General features: G+C 33.9%; 1 protein-coding gene across 1 annotated transcript in view; it reads right to left on the reverse strand.

Annotated features, from left to right (window-relative positions):
* The window catches only part of LOC114085178 (cadherin-related family member 4-like), a 93,288-nt gene extending 77,850 nt beyond the window's left edge, over positions 1 to 15,438 (reverse strand). The window contains exons 1-8 of the mRNA XM_071613501.1: positions 15,041 to 15,438; positions 14,842 to 14,936; positions 13,062 to 13,184; positions 11,246 to 11,349; positions 9,380 to 9,525; positions 7,134 to 7,316; positions 3,853 to 3,944; positions 1,902 to 2,015 (exon numbers count right to left, since the gene is read on the reverse strand). Coding sequence (XP_071469602.1) covers positions 1,902 to 2,015; positions 3,853 to 3,944; positions 7,134 to 7,316; positions 9,380 to 9,525; positions 11,246 to 11,349; positions 13,062 to 13,184; positions 14,842 to 14,844 — 765 coding nt within the window. The 5' untranslated portion in view covers positions 14,845 to 14,936; positions 15,041 to 15,438. The remainder of the gene's footprint in view (positions 1 to 1,901; positions 2,016 to 3,852; positions 3,945 to 7,133; positions 7,317 to 9,379; positions 9,526 to 11,245; positions 11,350 to 13,061; positions 13,185 to 14,841; positions 14,937 to 15,040) is intronic.
* Positions 15,439 to 17,563: the final 2,125 nt, after the last annotated feature.

Below are 17,563 nucleotides of genomic sequence, written 5' to 3' on the forward strand. Positions count from 1 at the left end.
GGTGGGATATTACAGGTGAATAGTAACCACATTAACCATCTCCTCTGAGAATTGCCAAGGCATGAAAATAACATATGGATTTCCCAAAGGCCAGTTATGCCAGAGGCATGTCTCACAGAGTCAAATGGTAAATACCCTTTGGAAGAACAGCTCTTCAACACTGTCCAAACAGCTGTGGGGAATGGGGGTAGGAGGGCTACCCAGAATTCAAGTATCAAATGAAACTAAAATATTAATTAAGTGAATTAGCAGTCAATATTGAAAACGATCTCAAATGGGGTTGGTTATATGCTAAAACACAGGATGGTGTAATAGTAGAAAATATGTTTAAGTAGCTTAAAACTTTAATAGATGAAAGAAAAAAGGAAAATGTAATCATTAGAATAAATGGAGAAAAAAAGGTATATAAGTCAAAATCAAACTCCTGATTTTAAAAAAAAACCTCTTAATAAAAGAAAATTAAATAAAGATTAACTATATCCTACAACAAATAGCATTCTAATTTGAACCATTTAAACAATGTTTTTGAAAATCATGACAAGATAAGGATTCTTTCTTATACCATTTCTAGTGAACATTTTTCCCCCCTGGAAGTTCTTATCAGAACAGGAAGGCTTAAAACAAATAAATTAAAATTGTAAGGATTATAGAGAAAGTAGTAACTTTTATTTTTCACAAGCCCTTTATGAATGTTGACACATAAAAAATGAAAAATCACCAAGATAGTATTAGAATCAATAAAAGGATTGAGATTTGCTGTCTTTGAGATCAGGAAACAAAAACCAATAGTTTTCTATACAACTATAAAGAACAATTAGAAAATGGATATTTGACAATAAAATGAAGGGTGGCTAAGAATGCTATACAAATAGTATGAAAAATCTGGATAAATATAAAGTCATTAAAAATTTAAACAAATTTTAAATAATTCTCAATGATGGTTTAAAGATGATGAGATGCCATTATACTTTATAAATTCAATGCAATTAAAATCAGAATGTCAATAAAAGAACAAAAATAATAAAGGCAATTTGTGTCTTTAGGAGTGAGTGAAAAACAGCAAAGTTGACTATATGACACGAGAGCCCATAATACCAGAATGAAAAGTAATTTTATAAATGGCTAACCAGATGTTTTGGTCTTAGAGAAATGGCTGGATTTGTTTGTTTGTTTTGGGTTTTTTTTTGTTTTGTTTTGTTTTGTTTTTCTTTTATTCCTACCTGATGAGAAAAGTTCTGGCCAAAATTTTTGCAGTTTAGGAAGTCAGTATCTAGGTAAGATTAGAGAATAAAGGGGGGAAAAAAACTTGATAGTTTTAGTGGAAGCATCATTGAGAATTATTTAAGAAACTGGAAAACATTTGAAATTTAAATGATTCCATTTCTCAGAACAAGTTGGTAGGGAGAAGTGATTTATTATGTTTCTCCATCTCCTTATACTTTTCTTTCTCAATCTTTTTAAATTTGAAATTTGACCAGGACAATGAGGAAAAAAAGAGGTTAGGTCTCTACAATCAAGTAAAGTCAGACAGATGCAGTTCTCCAGATAATTCAAAACTAAGAAGTATGATCTCATTAAATTACACAGGACATTGTCTCAGTTCTAGGCTTTTGAATATAGAGAGGATCCCTCTTCCAACATTTACACACACCCATAGAAGCACATACAACAATTGAGATATTTTTAAAAGGTCTAAGAAAAAAGTAAGATGAATCAATTAAGTTTTTCATCAGTTTTCTTAATGAGAATTTCTACATGATCTATGTGAATATGAAAAGGCAATTACATAAAATTTGGTATATTTTTATTTCAATTTAGATAAGTTTCAATAATTATTTTTCATTGAAAAAGTATTTAAAGGCATTTGTTATTTTAATTCTCTATTTTATATTTAGTCTCACCTTAGGATTTGTTTCATAGTCCAAAAGAGGTTCAATGGTTTTAGAAATGACACCATTACGTGAATCCAAAGCAAAGTAGGCAGTGGCGTTAGTTGAAGAATTTAATATTAGAAACTTAAAGAAAAAACACAAACATGGTAAATACATTATTGAAAAAGCATGAATTTTGAGCTGACAGTTTTGATGCAGATATTTGGCCAGACCTATATAAAAATTAGTTTTGTAAAAACAGTGCCCATAAATTAAATCTGAACCTACTCTTAGTTCCAGACTTCAAAAACAATTTGAACATTCTTTTCGCATTTTAACTGTACTTTTTCCATTGGTTCATGTGCTTAAGTACTAGAGCATTTTTGTAAATATTTGTCACTGTTTTCATAATTACTTTGTAGTTTCACATATGCAGCTTTTTCCAATTTAAAAAAAAAATGTCACTCCCTCTTGTATACTCAGGAAGTGTATCTAAAGGAGGTACATGCACTAAAATACTTGGAGGAAACCATTTGATGTCATCTCTGTATTGATTTTCTATATGGAAAAAAATAAAATATTGCTTTGGAGACAAAGATTTTATGGGCATAGGCATGTTCCTGTACATTGATGTCACCCATGCCTATAACTGGGCCTAGGTTCAAGATGAATATTAAAGATTTTGAAAAGAATTTCATAGAGAAATGAAATTACAAAAAATTTACATCCAGATTCTGGCTTAAAGAAAAAGAATAAAACTTGGAGATGTGATATCCAATGCCATTTCTAAAAAGTCACAATGGCCATTTTGACGGGCATAACGGCTTACATTTTATTGTCTGTAAGTGAACAACTAAAGTTGGCTTATTTTAGAATAAACTCCACTAAATATTCTTGTGGAATTTTTTTTTGTTTCTCCCCTTACTATTATGGTTTTGAATTATTAAAAAATTATCATCTTCCAAGTCTTTGTTTCTCTTTCCTAATGACTTTTGCAATAAAATCCAAATGTTATAAATTTTACTTATGGAATATACGTGTAAACACATAATTACAATTTATATTTATGGAAACACCAATTCTACACATAGCCAAAACCCCCACATAAACCTACATATTTCAAACGCATAAGACCCCCATCTTCTGTCTTTTTCCCTCCTGAGACACACACTCACACAATGGAGGATCTGAACCTGTAAAAAAGGAATTTCATTTTTTTCCTGTGTTGTCGTCTATACTCCGTCTAAATTCATATGAACAAAACATGTAATCGAGTATGCTAATCAATGCCTCATTGAAATCGGGTCACCATAAAAATTATATATAGGCTTAATTCTCCAGAGATCTGCTCCTCTAAACTTTAGTTTCAACTGAATTCTCAAGTCATGTTTATAAGCCAGTATTTTTGCAACAATTATGAACAAATGGGAAACAATGTAAGTCTCTTCTATGGAGAATTAGAGTTGCTAAATTTAAGGCAGAATGTTCTAATATATTAATATGATTTATAATGTATAATCAAGAATCCAGTTGTTTTCTTAAAAAATATAATTACATTTAGCTCATATTGCACCATTAGAAATTTCTGAGAAAATGCAGTTATGAATAAATTATCTTAAGTTTTTTCTTTACCTCCTCTTAAGCTGTAACCATGTTGTCATCATTACTTATGAATTTTCTATTCTTTAGGAATTATTGCTGAAACCAGAAATAAGGGGGAGATCTAAAATGTCCATTATTCAAATTACATGTATAAGAAGAAAATATGCCTGACTGGAGTGAATAAAAGAAAATAACAATGAAATGACATGATTGAAATGAATAAAAAAAAATAATGAAAGGACATTTCATTAGTGTGTAAATCTGTCATTAGGTGACTACTTTAGTTAAAAAGTTGATGAAATAACTTTTTGCTGATTAAAAATTAGACACTTTTAAATCAATTTTTTTTTTAAATAATAACTGACAGTTAAAAACTTACTTCAACTTCTTGTCCTATATCTGGGTCCCTTGAAAGAATCATATATATAAAAGCAGATGCAGGAATATTTTCAGGAACAGACACTGAAACACCTATAAAATTACCAAAATCATGAACAAAATTTTAAATTCAAACATTCTTTGCCTCATATGGGTGTGATATGTCTTCATGCTGTAAAAATTTCAACTTCAGGTTTTTGTTTGTTTGTTTTTTGTGGCTCACAGAGTCTTTTTATGTTGCTCAGGCTGAGCTTGAACCCCTGGGCTCAACTGATGCTCCTGTCTCAACCTCCTGAGTGCTGACACTATAGGTTTATGCTCCCATGTCTGGCTTTCAGGCAGTTTTCTTAATACATTTTCGGAAAACTAAAAATATTTATTCACATAAACATCTGTATTTTTAAAATCAACATAGTTCCAATTCATATTTCTAAATTTAAATTTAGGACTTGTGTGTGGAATGGGATATAATTGCTCAGTGCTTGTACAACCTCGATAGTCTCTAAGATATTTCATCTGGGATTCTTATATGTTAGAAGATTGAAGTTTTTGTTCTGTTCCACAATAATGTTCACAATGTGGAGCCAGGTAGCAAAGTCAGAAGAAATGAGCTTGAATTCCTGCTTCATCAGTATTCTCATCTGGACAATGCAGATAAAGTACATTTCCAACTTCAGAGTAGTTTTGAGGACTAAATAAAATACCTTACATAAATATTTCACAACTGCTACTCTCATTTCCCCAAACATTTCTTATTTTACATCCAATGTTACCATTGTGATTCTCTCACCCCAAAATCAAATAACACAGATGCATGCACATTTAAATCATTGGGTAGTTTCTTCATCTAGGATTCTCAAAAAGTCTCAGTCTTGGATATAAATTAGGTGGTTCTACAAAAGCCTCATATTATTTGACTATTTCTAAGGATGTTAAGGAATAATTTTTGTGTAAATGGAACTAGCTTTTTTTTGAACTTTTGTTTCAAATTGAACATATATAAACAGATCCTCTAACTTAATGGTTTGCTCTGTGTTAATTATAGAGAGATAACAAACCACAGTGAGGTGAACATGTGTATCAAACCAACAACTTAAAAATCAGATCAACACCTTTTCAGAGAGGCACGTAGTTACCCTGTGTTTCATAGAAAGTAATTTTCCCCTACTATCCATCCATCCCAAGGACACAGCCCACGTAATGGAAAAGAGGGCATCATGATCTTGATAGTGCTTGAGCAGTTTGTGTTGGTTCAGCCAAGTCTGGTAGAAACCAGGTCAAAATGACCTTCATGGGATCCATGTGTATCTTTTTAAATCTTACTATAATTTGGGGAGACTGAATGGAAATTACGGAGAACATCCTATTGTTTCAAAGTGATCCAAAAGATACTATCTTCACAAACATCAAATGGAAAGCTGGCTCATTGCCAGAGCTCACCTAGGGGACTTCTCTTTCAGCCTGAGAACAATCCCTTTGACATAAATTCCTATTTCAGAGATATTTATTAGTATCCATAGCAGAAGGTATGTTTTTGCTCGAAGCAAGAAGTGTGTGTGTGTGTGTGTGTGTGTGTGTGTGTGTTAGAAATTTTGAATTTTCAAAAGGTGATGCTTCTGTGGACAGAGAAGAGGGAACACTGTGAGAAGTCGCTACACAGCTGCAATAGACAGGCACTGGTCCGGGGGAGAGGGAGGAGTGTTTTAATGAAATTTGCCTTGTTCCTCTTGACTTCAACTTTCAGTTTCTCCTAATAGAAATAGGGAGAGGAAGACAAGCACTCAAACAGAAAAGGTAAAAGGAGACAAATAACAAAGTGGCTAAGTTTAATATGACAAATAACGAAGTGGCTAAGTTTAGGAAAAAACAGAAGAGAAAAGGAGAACAAGCAGAACAGATATAATTATTGAGATCCAGCTGACCCAACTAAAATTAAATCAAGCCAATCTGTTTCAGAGCTCCAGTTATGTGCATTGTCTAAATACAGTCAAATGTTTAAAAGAGTTTATTTTTAGAAAGCCTTCATGAAAAAAAAAAACCAACACACATAAGGGTGAGGTTAATGAACAGTATTATGAGGCTCTGAATTATGTAGCACAAAGTATAAGAACATATTTCATTATTTTATATATAAAGGTATACAGATTCCAGTAATTCTCTTTGGAGGAGTAAGGCTATCAGATGTAATGACACTATTATATTCTTAATACACTGAAATTTTATAATTAAAGCTAGAGTTTTTTAATATAAGAGACATTAAAAATTAACAGTAGAGCCAGGCACTGTGTGACTTTGTAGGCTGAAGCAGGATGATTGCAAGTTGGAGGCCAATCTTGGCAACTTAGTAAGAATCTATCTCAAAATAAAAAGTGAAAAGAGCTTGGGATATAGCTAAATGTAAAGTGCCTCTGGGTTCAATCCCCAGCACCCAAAACAGACAGAAACAATAACAACAACAACAACAAAAAATCAGGCATGTTCAGACTAATTTACTGTACTCATACAAAAAGAAATGATTAAATAAAATAGCATATGTTTATAATTATTGGGGGGACAATGTACAATGACATCATTGTACACAAAATTAAGCAAACTAAAGTGTATATCATTGTCATCTCATGCCTATTATTTTTTAAAAGGCAATTTTTAAAGACTAGGTAGTAATTCATTAAAATATATATCAACTTTTGGTCAATTTCCTATAGTTAGACATTTTGGTTATTTCAAAGTTATTCTTATTACAAATTTTGCAATAAATCTTGACCATGTTTTAATATTTTGGCAAAGATAAACTCTAAGAAACAAATTCTGGGAGAAAGATTGTAATCAGTTTTTAAAACAAATATTTACTACCATAATATTCTGTGTGGTTATTAAAAAATCCGAACTTAAAATTGCTAATTTTTCAATGTCTATATAACATTACCTTTTTTTCCTGTTATATTTATGTCTTAAACAATATAGTAGGTGAAAAATATATTTTGTTATTTATATTTTCTGGTATTTGGCATCTTTTAAAGCTACACATTAATTTGTATGTGACAGATAAGCTTAGAATAATTTTGTCATTTCTCCTATCCTCTATCTACCACACAAAGAAAAAAAAACAACAATTTGAATATAGTGTTTTCTTTTCCGAAGCATGTTATATCTTGTATTCAGGATTTAAATTATTTTTAATAAAACTAAGTAAATTTGAACTACAATTCTAGGTTTTACTTTTAAATTTTACTGCTGTATCATTTCATATATTTTTTAAAATAAAATTAACCTGTAATATACCTGCTCCTGTTGAAAAACTTGAGTCACAGGAAATAGGATCATCTATGTTCTCCACAAAAACTGTAAACATGTAAGTGTTGGTATTATTTCCGTTATCTCTGGCCTCAATTTCCAAAGGGTAGGTTTTGGAGTTATTTGGGTTGTCAAGATTCAAAGGCTGGAGAAGAGTGATTATACCTTTAACTAATGAAAGAAATAAAGTAAAGAATTACCAAATCAGTAAGCTTATGTTAGTTTATTTATATTGACAATTTTTAAATTTATTTAATGATATATTTTTCTGTGAATGAGAAAAACAATTGTTAGCAATTATACATTCATTGGAAATATTTCTTTATTTTATAGTTTGCTTCTGCTTACTGTATGCTTATATTTTAAAATAATCATATTTAAAAATTGTTTCATCAAATTTTCCTCCAAGTTTGTAAATTGTCATTTATTTGTTTACAACTACTTGTAAAAAAAAGCAAACACAGACCATTGTATTTCATTTTAATTACAATAATAAATTGTTGCTAATGCTATTGAACCTTAAAAATTAGTAAAAACATTTCGAAATCCTAATCATTCATTGCTTTTGCCTTTCAAATTAATCTCATTGCATAAAAAATGAAAAATGAGTTTAAAGATCAAACTAAAGAAAGTTTGCAAAGCATAAGAGACTATCCCTGCTGCCACCACCTACTTACCTTCCTTCCCAGAATTCCTTCTTTTTGCTCTGGAATCATCTGGCTTAATCCTGAGTGTCTTCCTAACTCTCAAAGGCTTTAGTCTTGCCAAAATTGTCCTTAGCTAGTTTCTTCTCCCAATGACATTTGCATCTTTTAAAAAAATATTTTTTTAGTTGTAGGTAGACACAATACCTTTATTTTATCTATTTATTTTATGTGGTGCTGAGAATTGAACCCAGTGCCTCACGTGTGCTAGGAGAGCACTCTACCCCTGAGCCACAACCCCAGCCTGACATTTGCATTTTAAAGACAGATGCATAAATTGGTAATAACTCTAAGAACTTAAATGAATGATCTCAAATGTTGGTTGATCAGTATGATGATTCTAAAATATGTCAACTCTTCTAAGCCAAATTTTATTTTCCACAATTCTAATTATTGTGTGTGTTTTGACTCATGTGGGTCATAAGGGAGCTTCTTGGCCAATGTGAAGGATGAGGATAGCATCAGCCCTTTCGTTCCTTACATGTGTTTTGGCTGGTCCCCTTCATCACTGTTGGTGTAAACCAGCTAGCTGAGTCTGCAACTACCTGACCTGCTGTAGTTCTTCCAGTTTCTCTGACTTGCTGAACAGGTATGTGTGCTCAGCCCTGTGATGAAATGCCCCAGCTTTCATGAACTACCAACAACACCCAGGTCAGAGACAATAAAAACCAATGTGGGTCTCAGTCCCTACTTGTAGGGTCTATCAGATGCTTCTATGTTCTAGTCTACCCTTAACTTACCACACTTTATACTTGTCTTCTCTTCCTGATTTCTTGCCTTGTGAACTTCAAGTTCTAGCATTATGTTAGAACAGCCTTTCAGAGAGTATTAAAGAAGCTCCCTCAGTGTACCCCTGGTACTTCTGATTGTCTGCTTGAACCCACTATATAGAGATATATAGTGAATGTTTTACTAATAAAATCAGTTATCTCAACAGTCTATAAGAAAATTTCAGAAACGGAATCTTCTCCACATAGAAATCTATCCATAACCAAATATGCTAATCAAATTATCCATGAAAAGTCCCAATCTCTACAAATAAAATTGAGATAATAATTATGACTTATGTGTCATATAGTTTGCAAGGATTTCACAGATGCCTTTGTACTAATTATCTCTAAAAAATGATGGCCACTGGGCTGGGGATGTGGCTCAAGCGGTAGCGCGCTCGCCTGGCATGTGCAGGGCGCTGGGTTCGATCCTCAGCACCATATACAAATAAAAAAAAGATGTTGTGTCCACCAAAAACTGAAAAATGGATATTGAAAAATTATCTCTCCTCTCTCTCTCTTTAAAAAAATAATGATGGCCACTTATAAAAAAATTAGTTTATATCACCCATTATTTCATAAGAATGCCATTTTAACCAATAGGAAAATAGCAATTATAAATGCCATGTTTTTGGTATGTGTGCTTCTCCACATTTAATTTTGAAAGGGTAGTTGAACCAGGCTAAGTTCTATAAATGTATAGAGATATATAATGAATGTTTAACCAAAGTAGGCTCCAAGAAATGTATCTAAAACTCACGAGGGTCCAAACCAAACATTTCCTGCTGAGTTTTAAAGGAATAAGTGATGCTGTTATCTTCATCTCGATCTGTTGCTTTTACTCTTGCTATAATTTCTCCTACAGGTTTCTTTTCAGTCACATTAATAGAATCCAGAGGAAATGGCCTTAAAGAAAGTTAAAGACAGAGTTGAAAAAAACAGTTGGAGATTTACAAATTTACAAATTCTTACACACATAAATGCAAGTTGTGACAAACTTTGAAGAAAGTTTTAGATTTGTGATAATACTACTTCCTCTTGTCAAGAATTGAAGTGTCACGGAGCTATCCAAATGTCGAGAAAATTCATTTGTGGCACAAAGTTACTTAGTTTCTGCAAAAGCATTAATTTTCAATAATATAGTCTCTGGTCCCTTTCCAGGCATCAAAGATACCATGACATAAAATAGATGAAAAATGAAAAGCAAAATGGAATTATATAATTCTGTTATTCCAGATATCCAACGTATGGAATAGCTGCCAATTGAACATAAGGTAATAAATATGGCCATTTTCATCTTATTATCTGGTATGATGAAATGGTAGCCAAAGTTGCAACTTATTAGAGCAACCATGGAGATGATTTTGGGAACTTTATTTTTTTTAAATACTTCTAATTTTTTCTTTTTTTAAAAATAGTTGTTGATAGATTTTATTGTCTTTAATTTATGTGGCGCTGAAAATTGAACCCAGTGCCTCATGCATGCTAGGCAAGCACACTACCACTGAACCACAACTCCAGCCCTGATTTTGGGAACTTTATTGCACACCTTTTTGAGTCATACTTAAAGTCCCTGATCATTCTAGGACATTTTTGAAACTTACATCTTTTTCTCATTCTGCCTTCATTCAAGGCATCAAATACTTATTGATAATCTACCATATGTTATGCTAGTTTATGCACAGATGACTAAGCCTTGTCTCCTAACATTCAAAAATCTCACTGCTAATAGGCAATACAGTTATAAATACCTACTATGCTATGTAATTGTTGAGATGCTAAGTTTGCTGAAAGTTTACAGAAAAGGGAAGACTGATTCTGGGGATTGGAGAGATTTTTCAAGGAAGTCTTTAAAGGAATGTAGTGTCTAAGTAAAGGGAAGTGAGTGAGTGATGCTACTGTTATAGTTAAAGCTTTGTCCCAGGGTTTCATGAACTGACTTCCAGACCACTCATGTATAATCGAATCAAGCCTTTATTGAAGCACACTGGTGGCGGCTGACCAGAACATAAAGCTGTTCCCCTGATCAGCCCCGAACAATTGCAAGGGCACTCCTTATAAGCCTGAAAACCACAAAAGGGATATTCGGGGGGTCTAGCCAATGCAAGCAAGCCAGGTTACAGAAGCAGGACAGTGCAGTCAAGTGGAGGGAAGCCTAACCAATTACAGTTAGCCCAGTCACCCCAGTTACAGAAACAGAGCCTGGTTACCCTAGTTACAGAAACAATGCCCCATTAGGTAGTTCCGTGTTCTTAAAGGTTTCTATAGCAAAAGGAAAAGAACATCTTGCTCCAGTCATGACTCTTCTACTTGGCATGGTTGTTTTACAGGATGAAGTCATAAAACAAAATGGAGTCACATTTGCTCCTATTGTCACACTACGTACTTCATCACCAAATCCAATGTGGTTCTTCCTTTATACCTCAGCATAATGTGACTCCTCATATTGACATTCTGAACCACTTTCAATAATTTCCTTTTCTATTTCCTTAACTGTTATTTAATGTATTATATCTCTAAAGAGATGAAAAATGTGTTCAGGGATGACAATTTGGTAATATTGGTATTGCTTTTATCTAGCATTAAATTCTAGTTATTTAGTAAAAGTAATAATAAATATGCTTACTCAAATTGAGGCTTCTCGTCATTTATGTCTATAATCTTGATAATTAGTGTCCCTTGGCAGAACAGACCTGTTTTATCTGTTGCTCTCAGGGCAAGCTGGAAAACCTGGAAAAGAGTTTTTAGAAACTTTGTAATATACTATTTGGTAATTGGAAATACACATGTATTTTTACAGTGTGTCTCCTGTTAGGTTGTCCTTTTTCTCTCCAATTAGATATAGCTTTTTATTTTTCTTCCAGGTAGTTAAAATAAATATAAGGGCTCTCTTACTTAGTTAGGTTAGTAGTAAATTTCAAAATAGCTGCAATTTATATGGCATTAAATTTACTCAGAGGACTGTATAGTTTGACTATATGTCTAAATATAGGAGCAACTAAACCAAAACTATGAACAAGTTTTAGATTCAATAATAAACCCCAAATCTAATGCATTTGATGGTAAACCCTACACAGGACAAGGAGCTACTCTGGGTTCCAGGACTTGCTATAACTTCTGAAGAGTTGAGAAGCTTAACAGATCTCAAATACATTTCATGTCAGCCTATCATACATCTCGGTCCCTAGCAATTTATTCTGATCATAAGCTGTCCCTTTGAAAACAAAAACAATACACCACTGAGGCATTAAGAGTTCCACTATGAGCTCTTCCTGAGCAAACATTAAATAACCGCCCACAATGTCCGAGACTCTGTTGGGTAAACCCTACAGTGATTGTACCAAACTTCATTTTCTTGGATGGGTAATTCAGGTCTCATTAGGGTACATAGTGGAAAGTTGAAGAAGGACTAAACAGAAAATTGACTGAAGTAAAGGCAGCAGTGGAACTGAGGTAGGGGAGGGTTAGAAGTATACATCTAAAAAATACATAAATACATAGCTCTTAGGCATAACCTCCATTTCTTTTCCACCTCGTTCTAATCTCATATTGTATTCCTAGTACTCAAATTATTTAAAAGCTATGTCACATTGGCCTCTCCGTTATACTCCAACATTCAACAAAACCAAATTATCTTTAAATACAATTTATCTGCTTTCTTCCATTTATGTCTTTCAGACAAAAATGTTGAGATCATCTTTAAATATTATCGCTTCCTTCTCCCAAAAAACTAATCAGCAATACATTCTCTATGTTTACTGTAATGTTTTGCATCTTGCCTTTTGTCCCTTTTTCTTCTGTCACCTTATTGAATCATTACATATGGAGGCATTTCTGAGAACAGAAATGTTTTTACAATAATAATAACAATGGTGATGATGATAATAACATCCTCTATTTCTCAATTTTCACACCTAATTTTAATGTGGAGAGACTATCTCAATAGCCATTTAGCTGGTTTCTTTCCAATCAGCTGTTCCTACTTACATATCCTTTTTCACTCAAAAAAAAATCATCCTCAAAATGCTTTCTTTACATTATGTTTCTCATAGAACTACCAGAAATATTCTTTCCCACCGTGTTAGTCTCAAGTTCATCATAAGGCTTATACTTGGTCCTACCTTGGCTAATATTCTAAGTGAGGCAGGGTATGAATAGTCAGTTTCAATATGAAAACTTGACCATTTTAAGTTTCCTCCATTTCCTTTGATATGCAAAAGGATTTAAATTTTAATCTAAAAGGTCAAGACACAATCAGTATGTTTTGCTAACAATAAGGTTCAGATCTAGACTTTTAGTTAGCTGTAAAAATTCAAGTGAATCTCAGAAAACACTACCCTTCTTTAAAATAAAAATGTACTTAGTTTTTCATGAAGGATTCAAAATTATTTTTAAAAATCCCTTTCACTCTCTATAGAAAAATAAATAAATATATTAATTACATGATATCCAGCTTCAAAGTCCAGGGGGTCTCCACCTTTCAAGCTAACAACACCACTTACAGGATCCATTCCAAAAGAATTTGCTCCTTCCTTTGGTCCAGATAACTGTGTCTCAATGGTGTACTAGAAAAATAAAATATACCAAGGAAATAGAAGATTATTAGCATACAATAATATAGCAAATATAATTAATTTCAATTTTTCTTCATGATCTAGTTAGTATCAGAATCACTGATAAGTTGTAATCCACAGTACTGAAAAAATAATTCAGTTGTTTAGCCTATAAGCACAACGGAAACATCTGCTACTTTTTAATGGAGCTGCCCAACACTCTACATTTTTCTAAGAAAATTTTAAAAATACACATAATTCTGATTTTTCAAATTAATGCACCTTTGATTGAATAACACATAATTAAACTCATCACTTTAAATTTTACAAAACGAAACAAGAATTATGAGTATAAATGAATTTCAAGTATTCATACACTTGAATATGCAATTTGTGATATATTTTATGTTCTTCATTTTACTTTCAATTTATTTGACACCACCTTTGAGGTGAGGGAGAGGCAGATAAATCTTTCCTTAATTTAACATAGTAAATTTTAGCTACAAATGAGATAAAAATTCAATAAAAAAGAAGCTCAATTACTTCTGTGTATTTCTTTTCAATTTAATTTGCATTCTATCCTTAACAATATAATTATTTTTCAAAACACTAAATTTTAAAACAATCACCTTCTGGTACTTCTCATGTTCCTGCAAATGGCAGAGCTAGAAATAACTATTTTCAACTGAACTATAAGTTATTTTTTTAATCTTTTGAAAATATATCATCTAATGGAAAGGATCTCATGTTTCTTAACAATTTTATATCAGCTAGTCTACAACAAAATAATTTTTGGAGCATTCCACAGGGATTTTGAATACTTTGACTGACAGCAAATACATTACTGAAGGTTAGGGAAAGAGAGAAAAAAATCTCTTACAATTGTGGAATCCAAGGGCAGGAGAGATTAAGTGACTTCCCCTGGATCTTATCACTAATAGTGGTAAATCCATAACAGCCCAGTCAGCCAGCTGACAGTCCCACTGACAGTCCCAGCTGACAGTCCCACTGCCATTTGTATATTGTGCTTTCATTACTTCATACTGTGAGTTACTAAATTAGAAATAGTAAACTACTTCAATACGTGTTCAAAAAGAACAGCTGCAGAGCCAGCGTGCTGACTTTTGCAGTTCAGTGCACAACTAAACTCTCCAGATAAGAACTTTATGGGTTATAAGTTCTTTTTATTTTGCCAACTCTTTAAGAGACATTACAACCATAAATCATTTATGAGAAAAGCAAGTTTCTTTGGGTTAAATACTTAGTAATTAGGATACTGAAACATGTATGTATGTGTCTATACATATAAATGTTAATTTATATTTCACATGTGTTATTGACATAGAAAAGTAAAACCATTCTGATTGGCTTTCAAAAAGCAAAGCCCTAGTTTTCCCTCACCATGGATGTTTTCCTCTTAGCCCATACCTCCAGGATAAGTTACTTTATCATTTTCATATAAATTTCAAGAAACTAAAAATACCATTTCCAACATTAACACAAATATTAACACTAAAAATTAACACTAAAATTGCATTTTAGTGATTTCTAACTTCATTATATGCTCTTTAATTATCAAATTGTATCAACTACTCCCAAGAAACATCTCCAGTGCATTGCTCTGTCTGCTGAAGCAATATATGCATCTCACACAATGGAATCCACGTACCATCAGCTGATCACCATTTGCAGAGTCCTCATCTGTGGCAATCACTCTATAAATTGATTGAAATAATGGATAGTCTTCAGCAATTTCCAAGGTAGCTGTGAGAAAAAAAAATCAACATAGTGTATTAAAAATTAAAGTATATTGTGCTTTCATTATTTATTTATTTAGCCAACATTGATTAAATCCAGGGGTGTTTTACCTGGATATATCTATATCTCCAGTTCTTTCCATTTTTATTTTGAGACAGGGTCTGGCAAAGCCTCTGAGATAGGTCTTGAACTTGTGATCCTCCTTTCTTAGCCTCCTGAGCCGCTGGGATTATAAGCATGCTCCACCATACCCAACAAGGGAAGTCTTTTTGATGTCTCAATAAAAAGCTTAGCAGGTTTGGGGAATGATCCCAAGGTCAGCTATCTCCAAAGAGTTGGTCCTAATGTTTTGTTTTATGGCTAATAGATGCTTAGGACCTCCCAAGAGAAGGTATCTTATTGAAGGTCATCAAGATGGCAAGTTGAGTAGTAGTAGCCTGGTCCTCTTCTTGGACTGTCTGGGCTAGTCCAGCCTGAAGAAGTGCTGTCAGTGTGGAGTGCAGAGTCTTGAAAGTCTTACAGAAACTGGTGAAGATGAGGAGTGAGTTCCTCCCCGCCTCTTAGTGCTATCAAGTGTGATAACAGCAGGCACTCATGGAAATGTAAACTAGCACAGACTTTTTTAGTGGACAAATCAGCAATATACAAGGAGGAGTCTTTAAAAGAGGCCTATCCTATGCGTCAGCAACTCATACACAAGCTTATCAGTTATACATTTGAGGTCTCAGCCTTTTCATTTGAGTCCACTGGTAGATTTTCTGACCGGAAATTGAAAACTCCAGCAGAATAAGGAGAGAAAAGGAAGTTGAAAAGCCCACTCCCCCATATGCTCAAGTTCTTATCTCACTGAAGTCTTGCCATAACAGAACTTCCAGGAGGCCTATGGATTCTCTGGAGGTTCATAGACTAGGTTCCAAATACTGGTTATTGGTTAAAATGCTCTTTTCTCAGCTGGGCACAGTGGTGCACACCTGTAGTCCCAGCTACTCAAGAGGCTGAAGCAAGAGGATCACAAGTCTGAGGCCAGCCTGGGCAATGAGGCAAGACCCTGTACCAAAAAAAATAAAGGACACAGGATAGAATTCAGTGGTATTAACACTTGTCTAGTATGCAAAGAGCCCTGGGTTTAAAACAACTTCTTTCCCCAGTTCTACTGCCAAAGTGAGACAAAATATTTTCTTTCCTTTATGCCTTTACAGAGGGTCTAATCTAGCCGCCACCAAAATATGCCACAGTCACTGGCTTTCTGCCCTAATAGCCACCTCTCAACAGGGAGGCTTAACTAAGCCATCTTCATTGGAATGGGCAAGGAGCTCTGGTATTAACTCAAAGATTTTATTCTAAACAGAATACTAGGGTAGTGATGCAAAATCGAATTGTTGAGAGTCAAGCACCGAGATGGTTTACTGAGACACGAAGAGACAAAAACCAAGAATCCTTTCCAGAGGTACCTGCTGAACCCTGGCATTTCAATTGGAAACCTGTTCTGATGACACAGTTAGCTTTTCCCCAGAATGCTCCAGTGCTATCATCAGAATGTTCCAATGCACAGAAGGGATTATAAGGGAAGACACAAGAAGCAGCACTTGATCAGCAACAAATTACCTGCCAATAGGTGAGGTTTTCTGAAGCTATGACTGCACGTAGTGCCTTTTTCTCTTTCACATTTTGATCATCATTTACCCGTGAAAGTATTTTCCCCAATCCCAGGATTCAAACAGTATTGACAGTTTAATTCTGCCTTATATTAAAAATAAAACACATTCAGCTTCATATGTTTAACAAAAATCAAACAGCAGCAAAATGGCTACAAAATGTTACTTCTAACAGGTTGGAAGTCAGGTTATGAGTGTATTTTGTTGTCTCAGTCACATGTAGGAGTTTTGTTCACTTAATTCTGCTTCTGAAATAAGCAACATCAAAATAGCCAGGAGTCAGCAATGTTCCATTTCCCAGGCATACTGCAGAGGGGCCCTTCTTCCTGATCTTACTAAGGTTTCTCCTCCAAACTCTTCCACCACCTACCATCAGGTCAGCTCATGTCTGGGCACTGAAGCACATTAACCAATCATGTACGCAGGGTCTGAGGCTTAGTCTTAAAGGTGACTCTCGAAGTGGGCACTGGGGCCTTTCTGTTCTGTTCTCCTTTGGAGGACAAGAGTGTCTCCTCTTATGAAGACACTGGGGGACTTGAGACCATGATGTTCTGGGAAGTGCTGACCCAGACCAGACACCACAAAAGATCTTTGACCTCATAAATTCAGTCCAAAGCTGAGATGACCAGCTCGAGTCAGCTTTATGTCCCTCCTGAGTTTACAAACAGGTTTTTGTTCTTGCTGATAACCATAATTCTTCTTCCTGAACCACTGTACTATAATTCCCTATAACTTTAAAATGAATTAATTGATTTCTGCTTTTTAAGATAATTTCACACAATACTACTACTAATGGGCCAGTGGTGAAATTCCTCTTGCCACCATACAGGCTACTCCAAACAATCTGCTTAATAGTTTTTTTTTTTTTTCTCTCTCTCTTTTTTTTTTTAGGGGGGTCAGAGGAGGACTGGGGATAGAACTCGGGTTCTTCCACATGGTAAGCTGAGCCACTACCCCCAGTCTCTGTAGACACTCTTC

The sequence above is a fragment of the Marmota flaviventris genome, chromosome 1 (genome assembly GCF_047511675.1).
Source record: "Marmota flaviventris isolate mMarFla1 chromosome 1, mMarFla1.hap1, whole genome shotgun sequence".
Lineage (NCBI taxonomy): Eukaryota > Metazoa > Chordata > Mammalia > Rodentia > Sciuridae > Marmota > Marmota flaviventris.